General features: G+C 42.6%; 1 protein-coding gene across 4 annotated transcripts in view; it reads left to right on the forward strand.

Moving 5' to 3' along the window:
* Window positions 1–11,455, forward strand: part of MEGF11 (multiple EGF like domains 11) — a 406,952-nt gene extending 395,497 nt beyond the window's left edge. For 2 of the 4 annotated variants that reach the window (XM_066342088.1, XM_066342090.1), the window contains 2 exons: window positions 428–484; window positions 7,918–8,788. In XM_066342088.1, the coding sequence (XP_066198185.1) occupies window positions 428–484; window positions 7,918–8,141 (281 nt within the window). In that variant the 3' untranslated portion in view covers window positions 8,142–8,788. Of the gene's footprint in view, window positions 1–427; window positions 485–7,917 lie in introns of all 4 variants that reach the window. The other 2 variants (XM_066342091.1, XM_066342089.1) reach the window with 2 other exon arrangements.
* Window positions 11,456–11,686: the final 231 nt, after the last annotated feature.

Raw genomic sequence — 11,686 nt, forward strand, 5'->3', positions numbered from 1 at the left:
CCCTTCCCAAGTTCAGAAATGATTCGGATTCATCCCTTATCCTATAATTTTGGAGCCTGGAACTTCACCTATAGTGACAGCAGATGGCATCAGAACGCCTTTGATCACCTCCTGGAAAACATTCCCCTCAGAGGGATGTTTGAAGAAGAGGAATGCTGAATTTGCCAAGGGATCACCATTAACACTTAGAAAGGAGCCTTTTAAAAAAAATCCTGTATGAAAAAAAATTAAATTAAATTAAAAAATCCTGTATGGTCAAAAAGATTTAGAGTAGAGCAAATCCAGATTAATTTTCTAGCACTAAAGAGCTATTTATTTTCTGGATAGGAAAGAGAAAAAGGCAAAAAAAAAAAAATGAAGCCAATACATGCAATCCAAGTAAACCTCCCTCACCCCCATATTTTTCTTCCTTATACTCTTTCTACAGGTGCTTGTGGAATGGACAGACGTCAAAACACATACATTATGGACAAAGGCTTCAAAGGTAGAGTATCCAAAACTGATGTCCCATTAGAAAGGGCTTAGCAAGCTAAAGAGTGCAGATCTGAAATGGCCAGAAATTCTACCAGAGAGAAACTGCGCACCTCTTCCCCAAATCCCCCCCAAATTAAAAGACCACACCGGACCTGGGGCTGCTGGGTAGCTCTGCCCAGGAGGAACAAACATAATAATAATGAATTCATCTTTTGATTTCAGTTGCACCTGCGTAGCAAATGCTGTGGGTTTTTTATAGATGCCAACTAAATGTCTTCGGAAATGCAGAACGTCATTATCCAATCAATTAGTATGATTAATTAAGAAATCTGAAATAAAGTCAATCTACCTGCCCCAGAGGCCTGCTGTCATTGTACTGGTAAGGGACACCACCCTGCACTTGCTGGCTTTGTGGGGCACAAGGAGTGAAAATGACACCCCAATATTGTATGGCACTCCACCCTCAAGCAATCTCTGCCCCTGAGAGCAGGGATGTCAGGACTAATCTCAACAAATGGGAACTCCCAGTCAGATCAGGAAGTCTATTGGTAAAGCCAAGATGAAAGGTCAAGTATTGCCCATGGGTTTAGGCTCTAGGTTTAAATGAAAGAATGTGAGAAATAGGCAGCTTTGGAACTATGTCATTTATTATTCTGTCACTTATTAACTGAGACCTTCCACTGTGAGCTTTCCAAGTCCCAGTTTTCTCACCTGCTAAGTTGGGATAATTATGCTTATTTGTCCTATTGTCTAACAAGGTCCTCACGAGTATTCAATAAAATCACAGATGGGAAGTGTTTTTGCATATTGTAAAGGATTGTACTAATGTGTTAAAAGGACTGTCCTTTTGTCTCTGAGGTCTATTTAACCCTTTGCATAGTGAGTTGTTTTCATGCTCGCTGACCCCTAGGAGTGAGTTTTTATTCAAAAAGTGAAATTAGTTCCAGTTCCAGTTTTATTAACTTAAAAATCATGTTTGTTTGATAACCAATTTCTGGAAACAGAAAGAACCTACATTTGCCTTTTTTAAATGTTGCCTGACACATGTACAATCATCCTGTGGATAGTCAGGAGGCACGAGGACATACATGAACGTTTGTACTACTCAAAGGGTTAAGAGATGACTGACAGCAGCTGTTCCTAAATCTAGCTGTGCACCTGAATCACCTGGAAATCTTGCCGAAACTACAGATGTTCATACCCCATCTCCCCAAGATTGTGATGCAGTAGATCTAGAGTGGGGCCCTGGAATCTGCATTTGTGCAGAGTACCTCCACGTATCCTTTTAGAAATCACTGGTTTAGACAGGCCCAGATTTCCCGGAACACTGTTCTGGTCTTTCAACTCAACCTTAGACACATCCAAGACACAACGTTTCCTAACCAAGGAGACGTAGTCCTCTACAGTCCTTGGTGGGTGGCTATTCAAAATGGGGTGAGCTAGGGGTGAATAGTGATGGTGAGAATTGTGGTCTGAACAAGAGAACAGGAAAGGTGAGTCTCCATCATCATGTGTCAGGATGCATATTGCTCAAGAGAATGAGCTGAAGCCAGGAGGTCATCCCTGGACTCCTGGCCAGCCAAAGGACACTACATCCTTGGGAGCATCATTCTGACAATTTTCTGTGAGTTTTGACTCAAACCATCCCAATGAAGGCAAGTACCATTACAACAGGTCAGACTTAATACAGAAAAGACAGCTCTCCTGCTCTAGTGCTGTGATCTGGGACCTGTTTCTTTCTCAGAGGCATGAGGATTAGGCAGGAATATTGCTCAGGCCTTTCCTGCTCTGAGAATATGCATGACTCAATTGCAAATAAGCTCAGACAGGCCCTGGCACCTCAATAAATGAGCACACAACCTCCCTATGCACTCTACTGTCCTTTGCATTGTGATTAAAGTAGCTACATTTAGACTTGCAACCACGAACAAGTAAAACAAACCTAAGGAGAACGTGGTCTCTGCTAATGAACGTGGTGTCATTCGTTCCTGTTTTGTGGGGGTTGTATATTTGAGCCTCTGAGTGCAGTTTTTGTTTCACTCCTCTGGCTACAATCATCCTTCAAATTAGAAGAAAGGGCTGGGTTGGCAATGTACCAGCAGGAGATGGGGCCAGCACATAAAACAAGAGAATTCAGAGAGGAAAATGGAATGTCACAGTTCAAAACTACAAAGTACTTATCAAAGACATGGACTAGCCCTGGCTAGTTTGCTCAGTGGTAAGAGTGTCGGCCTGGCATGTGGAAGTCCCAGGTTCAATTCCCAACCAGGGCACAGAGGAGAAGTGCCCATCTGCTTCTCCACCCCTCCCTCTCCTTTCTCTCTATCTCTCCTTTCCCCTCCCGCAGCCAAGGCTCCATTGGAACAAAGTTGGCCAGGGCACTGAGGATGGCTCCATGGCCCCCACCTCAGGTGCTAGAATGGCTCTGGTTGCAACGGAGCAACACCCTAGAATGGCAGAGCATCGCCCCCTAGTGGGCATGCCGGGTGGATCCCGGTTGGGCGCATGCGGGAGTCTGTCTCCCTGCCTCCCTGCTTCTCACTTCAGAAAAATACAAAAAAAAAAAGTCATGGACTAAACCCACATTAACTGGCTTAACTCCCAAACAATCTATTTTGTACCAGGAATGAAATTATATATTTCCTAAACTTAGTGGGCCAAACCTTGAAAAGGAAGAGTCTTAAGTGTTCTCTGAACTCAGTGAGAAAGAGCCCTATCTAGAAGTTAAGAAACTTAGCTTCTAGTCCTACTTCTTGCTGTGTGGAGCCGACTTGGGCACAGCATTGTTTTCTGGGTCTAAGTGTCTTCCTCACTAGGAGGACGGGGTTGTACGAGCACCATCTCTGGGGCCCTTTTAAGCTCTGACATTCTAAAAGTTGTTAATTCCATCAATACTCCCTCTCCTTCCCATTACTTACTGAAGACCTCCACTCACTGTCATTCTGGAGGTCACGTGAGACCACACACAGCTATGCTAACTTCATATCACCTTTCAAATATCTTTTATCATATCTTCCCCCTACCCCTCAGCAAAATGATTCTGCAACAAACTAGCTCATGTTCAACTCCTTGTCTGTCAGGCATTTCAAACTGCTGTAGAAGAAATCTTCCCCGATACTCTCCATCACCTTTATGATCCTCAAATCCTGGATTCCAGTGTTGTGGCCACCTTCCCCACCTTATGGCCCTTGGTAATCTAATAAGTCTCCTCTTGTGGTCACCTTGGTGACTTGGGTTCCAAGGTAGTTAGGATCCCACTGACATCCTGAAAACTTTTTTCAGCTAATGTGATCTTCCCTCTGAGATCTTCCCTTTTCTCCCCCCATATCCTTGTCTCTCATTTAAGAGAGGGATGCTATCTTAGGGCCAGGAAGAGACAAGGGAGAGTGGTCTTCTAATAGTAGTCAGCAGAGATGAAATTTCAGTGCCTGGGTTTTCCCCAACAGTAAAATACTGGCCTTAACTAGATGTTAGTTGAACCTAAAGCTCTAGTAAATTCACATCCCACTCACAGAGTGGCCTTGGAAAGTCACTTCCCACTCTAGAGTACTGCTTCCTTTTATAAAATGAAGATGTGTATATTAGCTCATTTCCGAGGCCCCGTCTGCCTCTACAGTATATGACTTTGTGATTTTTTGAGAGAGAGGGACTAGATGAGACTAAATGCCAGGCCATTATAGGGCTAAGCCTCTAGTATTGATTCTAATTACAGGCCTTTGAGGAGTGACTCCCCAGAGCTTGGGTAGCCTTGCATAATGCTTCCCCTTTCTTCACAAAATACCCTAAAATGCAGGGACTAGCTGGGGGTGGGGGGGTGGAGCTCTAATAGGATGAGGAAGTATCTTAGAGCAGCTGGTTGTTCTTCCCTTTTCATGCCTTCCTTTCCTCTCCTCCCTCCGGGCAGGCAGGTAGATGACTCAGCTTGAGAAAAGAGTGGCTCCTTAAAGTAGTTTTCCAGCTTGCCTAGCTCTCCCCCAACTTCCAGTTCCCAAAAAGGGATCCACCCGACCACCTCAAAACACACACACACACACACACACACACACACACACACACACACACACACACACACACACACACACACACACACACACACACACACACACACACACACACACACACACACACACACACACACACACACACACCCTCTCCATCCTTTGTCTTACCCTCTGGCCCTTTACGGAAGATACAGCTTCTCCCAGACACTAATCGCCTCCTTCACAAACCACCCAACTTCACTTTTATAATTTAGGTGCATCCCCTGCTGCAGGGAAAACAATTTATTCCCCCAAAATTGGAAGCGGCCCTGACTGTTCTAGTGGAAATGAAAAGAGGGGCACTTATTGGCTGGCTGGAGCTCTTTTCGGCATTGAGCTAGAGCTCCAAGGCTCTCCAACTGCCATAACTGAAGCAACCAGGGGATATCCACAACAAGCTTAGAGCCTGCCTGGCCTTTCCCTCTTAGCATGGCTGGGCCCCACAAGGTGTTCCTTGCTGTAGGTACGGTGAAGCTGTTGCAGAGATACTTTGCATTTAGGGAGGAGCACAAGGAAACTGCGAGGAGGGAAAACACTTTGATTGGGTACCAGAAGACGGGGGTTAAGTCTTAACTACTTAAAACATTAATCAAACCTTATGAGCTTCAGTTGCCTCATTTCTAAAGTAGTAATACAAGTCCTTCCTGCCCAGCCTCCTTCACAGATGTAACGAGTTTCAAATGACTAACCTGAAATACTAGTTTTAAGTGCTACAAAAAGTTAGCTATCACTATTCCTTTAAGTTCTAGAAAATATGCCACTGAGGCAGGTGCCAAAGTAAAAGGATGTATCTGGGAGGAGAAGAGGGACGAGGTGTTAGGACTCTCAGAAGATAGCCCTTCTTTAAGCAATTTCAGTCCTCAGCTTCCAAACAACCCACTGTCATATTGCCTACTCCCTGGCTGGTAAGTTCAAAACACTCTAAGTGGGACCAATGAGCCATGCTACCAGGGTTGCTGGACATAGCCTTACTCCCTTGTTTGAAGAAACAAAGTACGTACTCACTAGAGGCAAATATGTATATGTGGCCCTGGACCAGCAGCCACCTTTCCCCATTGCCCCTCCAGCAGCTGTGCCAGTCCAGCCTCTCTTTAGTCCTTGCTGGGACTGCTCATTGTCTAACAAGAATGTTTTCTCTTCCTCCTGTGTAGGGTTCGATGCTAGAATGAGGCCATAGTCTAAGTTGGGACCAAACCAATATCCCTGTGCACTGTGGGCTAAGTTGTGATGGAAAAATTCTCTGAAACTGGTTCTAGAGCTTGCTTTGCTACTAATTAGCAGCAGGACCCTGGCAAAGTCACTTCCTCATGCTAAGCTTCAACTTCCTAAGCAATAAAGGGGGGGGATAACATTGTAATATTATTGCTATACCAACACCACAGGGTGTTCTGAACACTTGAACTAATGGGTTAACGTACTTTTGTACAAAATCGAGGAAATGTTACCTGTTGAAATATCAATAACTATACCAACAGAAAAGTAAAATACTCTCCTAACCACCTGTTAGGGAAGAAAAGACTACTTGTAACATACACATCTCAACTACTTCAGCCTCATAGTGTTCTGTTCTGCTCTCACTGGACCAAGGTCCATCTAGTCAACCCTTGAGTTACATTAGCATTTTCCTTTTTTTTTATCCTTCAACTAATTTCATAAGTTGGACGAAGAAAGCATAAATGGCAGCCCAAATGAAACTTGTGGCAGTCCTAGAGAAAGAGCCTCCAATATCACCATCTGCTACCACTTGTAGAAATAACAGAGCTGAGAGGCCACTTAGATCACTATTGGCTGTCAAGCTCCTCCAACTCAATGCTTGTTTCTAGACCCTGTGGCTGGCAGAGCCTCAAACAGATGAGGGCCAGAGCTGCCACATTACAGACAGGAAAAGTAAAGAAGTCCTGACTCACAGACCGTGAACTCCAAAAGGGGAATAGAGTAGAGGTTGAAGGAAGGGCTCTCCTTTCCTCCTGTGACTCCCATTCACAAAGAGAACTTTCTTTAGTTACCTGGTTTCATATTTGGAAACTAGTTTGTATCCCTGTCCCCTAACATATCCTGAAGTCTTAAGAATGATGCATGCCTGAGAGGTGGCAGGAGAGGAAGCAGGAGTCCTCCTAGTATCAGAAAATGCTACTTTTTTTTTTTTTTTAGTGAGACAGGAAGGGAAATGAGAAGCATCAACTTGTAGCTGCGAAAGTTTAGTTGTTCGTTGATTACTTTCTCATATGTGCCTTGACTGGGGGGGAGGGGCTCCACCCTAGCCAGTGACCCCTTGCTCAAGCCAGTGACCATGGGGTCATGTCTATGATCCCACATTCAATCCGGCAACCTCAGGGTCCTCAAGTGTCCCAGATCAACATTCTATCCACTGCACCGCTGTCTGATCAGGCTGAGAGAAAGCTACTATTAAAATAGGTTTTCTTTAGCATTCATGAGAACTGAGGTCAATGGCCCCCCAGAGGATACTCTGCAGGCTTGCTAGAAAACAGGAAAATAGGAACTTTCCAAAGGCTGGCTTGGGACCCAGACTTTTGACATCTCTATTACACTGCTCTCTGCCCCACCTCTGCTCATGAGCTGCTCAGAGAGCAGGGATGAAGCCAGTTTGCTGCTGGAAGGATATGAAATTGCTGACACCTGTGTCAAAACACCCTCACCCACCCTACTTCTCTGAACCTAAACCTTTTTTTTTGTAACCTAAGCTTCTTAGTCATCAGAAAAAAATCAGAAGAATGGTACTACAGAAAACACAGGCCGAGAAGTCCTGAGGCATAGATTCATCTTGGCACTGCCATTTATGTACTGTGTGACCTTAGTCAAGTCATTTCATCTCTCTGGGCCTTCATCCTATAAAATGCAAACCATCAATTATCCTTGCAGGATTTTGTAAAAATTAAGTAATAGTGAAAGTACATTGTGAATATTTTGAATTAAGGTCTTTCTGGTGCTATACCTGACTACTAAAAACAAAAATGTTCTGCTTGGCCTGTGGTGGCGCAGTGGATAAATCTTTGGCCTGGAATGCCTAGGCTGCCAGTTTGAAACTCTGGGCTCCCTAGTCAAGGCAAATACAACAAGCAAGCAATGAACAACTAACATGAAGCAACTATGCATTGATACTTCCCATTCCATGCTCCACTTTTGCTCCCGTCTCTGTAAAATCAATTAATAATTTAAAAAAAATGTTCCTATCCCTCCCAGAAACATAAGTTTTCTTAGAAAAAGAACTCTGCCTACCTATGAAAGCACTCAATATATTTAATAAGTAAATCTTGGACTATTACAGACTTCTACAGCTCCTGGATCCTGAAATCACATGAACTTGATTGCAGTCTGTTTCTGGTACAGTATTTGAATTGTCTTATGTCCTTGCTTGTCCTAAGAAATCTCTCTTGCCTTGCAGATTACATGAAAGAATCCGTGTGCAGTTCTAGCACTTGTTCCTTGAATAGCAGTGAAAACCCTTACGCCACAATTAAGGACCCACCCATCCTCACCTGCAAGCTTCCAGAAAGCAGCTATGTAGAAATGAAGTCGCCTGTGCACAGGGGGTCTCCGTACACAGATATGCCATCCTTGTCGACATCTAATAAAAATATATATGAAGTTGGTAGGTGTCTCAAATAAGTAACTTAGCAAAATCAGGGAAGTAGTGCAGCATCTGAAGTAAAAACAGTCCCTCTCCACTCACCCTGTCTTGAAAACACACTTTTCTTTTGTTGTTTAAGGAATCCAAGGTGAACTGCCTTTCCCAGGACTGCCCTCCTGTCTCATGCAGGAAATAAGATTCTTGTGCCAGCTCTTAAAAAACAAACAAACAAAAACCCACCAGAACTAGTTTGAACCAGAAATACTGGGTGTGAGGAGTGGGTACGCTCATACACACTTCAACTGATTGTTGATACAAATCCCAGTTTAAAAAACAATCAGAATAGAACATTTATTGACTTTCTAAATCACCACCTTCTACTTCTCCCACTTCAACCCATGTGCCTGGGCACACTGATAAGACCCCTACTTCTTGGATATTCTAAATCTCTTGCTTTTCACCAGAGCTTGGGATTGTGACAGCACGCTCACTTATGTTTATCTCTTGAGCAAGCCTCAGGCCTAACCCTCATATATTTGTCAGATTTATAAAACCCTGGGTTCTCTCCCCATCATTAAATAGGACCCCTCTTCACCCCCATCCAACAAGGCAACCAAAGCTAATCTGTTCTCTGAACTCATTTTTCACTATATTCCTTAGAGCCCACAGTCAGTGTGGTCCAAGAAGGCCGTGGTGGTCATAACTCCAGCTATATCCAGAATCCATACGACCTACCTAGGAACAGCCATATTCCTGGTCATTATGACCTCGTCCCAGTAAGACAAAGCTCTGCCAGTGAGCCCTCCCAGGACAAGCAGTCTTAAAAGGGATAAGCTTCTCTCTTGAAATGCGCTCTGCTGAATATTTTCTGACTCTGAAAGAAGACAATCCCCTGACTTGAAATAATGGTACAGACCGACTCCAGCTGCGTGTTAGTTATTACTTTCACATGGAACTAAAGAAGAATTTCCAAGTGGGACTGGGGTAATTGTTCAAAAGGCCTGTTTACAAAGGCAAATCCTATCACCCACCCTACCCCCAACCCCAAATGCCCTGGACTACATGATCTTTTAAAAACATTTAGGATACAGCTACTCATCAACATCAGCCAAATATAGCTAAATATATTTATTTATATACTTAATTACCTAAAACATGATGCTTAAAAAGCATTTAGAATAGGTTTTACAAACCTTCCTAGGTGGAAAGGGGGAAGGGGAAGGGGAAGGCGAGAGGATTAATATGAAACACCTGAAATGTATATGTACTTTTGGTTGCGGTTACTATCAACATGTTTGATTACCTAAGATAATTAGTACAAAGACACAAACTGTGCTAATATCAATCCTAAAATTCCTGTACATATATGCCTGGTTCATCAAATTACAATGGCCAAAATTAGTTTATTATGTAGTCTAATGCTAACAACTTCAATTTTTTAAAATAAGACTTAAGTAAAAACAACTTTCCCTCTTCTGCCCCTAATGGTAGTAGAAGAAATAAAGGTTTTCAAAGCTCAACAACCTTTCAGTCTATCATAGTATTTCTAGGCTGGCTTTTACCAAATTTTGCCAATTCAAAGTTCTAACAAGTCAGCCCTGACCTATTTCTATCTTCTTAGTCTACCCAACACCCAAGTCATTCCATGGGAAATAAAACTCTGAGATGATGCTTTAAGCAACCAGTCATAGGCTGATAAGAATTAAGTATCCCTAAAAATGGCTATTTGGTCTCTCAAATTTATTTGGTTGGCATTCCTTGACTCAGAAGAGTGCTTGCTTTCAAGCATTTCTTCATAAATCTTGAGCTCTGCTGTGATATGAAACCTAAAAACGTAGAGGAAATTAAACAAAAGAGGATAATCAAGTTTAAATTGCTTAAAATACATGATGCTCTTTGATGGAACTAAACTGAAATGATCAAATGAACTGTAATCAGTTGCTGTAAGATGATGTAAAAACTTTACAGTAAACCTCATATAAGGATATGAGGTACTTCTACCTTCTACCCTAAACCCACCACCTGCTGAGATGGCCAAAACTGAATTACAACGAGCTAATGCTCCAGATCCCAGTACTCAGATGTGTCTACACCTTCCGTTACTAATGACCATAGGTAAACTGGGGCTCAGGTGAGTCAAATGGAGCCAACTCCCAAGCTCTAAAGAGGACCTCTCACAAGAGCTAAAGACCCAAAGGGCAAACCAAGAAAACTAATGGGCACCCCTATACCACTCCATTTTCTGGTAACATTCAGATAGTAAAAACACTTTCAAAAGGTATACACAAGAGGAACTACATGACTGAAAAGCTGAAATAGCTGCTACAGAAGTATGGGAGTTCTGAAGCCCTTGATATAAACTGCAAGTCTGCCATGGAACCCATTAGTTTGGGCAATCACCAGCAAAAGCAAGGGAAAAAAAATGAGTAAACTCCCCCTCCCCCACTTCACTCAAGGCTTAAGCAAATGTTGTTAGAGGAAAATATCTAATACTTAACATGAATGCTGCATGTGTGCATGGGAGCAAGTGATCAGCAATAGCAAATCTGCTTTCCAAAAAAGCCTTATTAAATTATAAATACTAGAAAATTACTTTGTACATCCAAGTAAATATTTCTCATACATATGTAGAAAGAAATATAGATAAGAGACTTACCTCAGCATTTCAAGGAAGCAGGTGCTCAATTATCTTTGTGAAGCAAGGACCAGGAATCATCAGATCGGCAAGGAGAAACTTCATCTCAGTCCCAGGCTTTATCTTCTTCCCCTACCCTGCATGTACAGTACCCTGGCAAACTGCAAACGACTACCATCACTCAAGTCTCACCTTTCTTTTTACCAAATATCTTCCAGGCAAATTTCAGCAAGAGGTGGTAGCATGGTGGAACTGCTAAAGCACTGGGCCAAGAGGTTTGAGAGTTCCTTGCCCTCTCTGGGCTCCCCCCCCCCACCCCTCGTGTAAAAAGGGGGAGAACCAAAAAGGGCTGAGGGAACCCTAAAATGCTTCAGCTCTAGCATTTTGATTTTTAAAGAAATATATCACAAATTAAATCAGGTAATACAGAAAAAGCGAAAGACCGACGATGAGATTAATCTAGTGATAATTGTTTTCAAATACTTAAGAGCTACTGGTACAAGACATTTCGATCTTACAGAGCAACTGTTAGGAACTTCTCTCTAGCACTGTCACAAATACGTTCATGGTCAACCTAAATGTGCACTGTGTGTTTTATTGACAACTTGGAAAGATGTGTTCAATGATTTTACAGGAACTAGGTTTTCACTCAAAAGAAGTGATGTGCATACAATTCAAATAAAGAAAACCATTACTGTACAATAGCATAAGTGAGACTGAAATGGCAATACTTTTTTAAACAATTCAGATTTGTAATATATTTGTTCACTGTGCAGAGGGTCACACCTTGTACAAAATAAAATTAATTTCTCAAACTAAAATGTGTTGCAAACCAAAAATGTGTCTATATATCTATACTTTAGGTTTAAAGGTAGAACTAATCTACACTTTGTGTGGTCACTTTAGACCAGGGGTCGGAAACCTATGGCTCGCGAACCAGATGTGGCT

This window comes from Saccopteryx leptura, chromosome 6, assembly GCF_036850995.1.
Source record: "Saccopteryx leptura isolate mSacLep1 chromosome 6, mSacLep1_pri_phased_curated, whole genome shotgun sequence".
Lineage (NCBI taxonomy): Eukaryota > Metazoa > Chordata > Mammalia > Chiroptera > Emballonuridae > Saccopteryx > Saccopteryx leptura.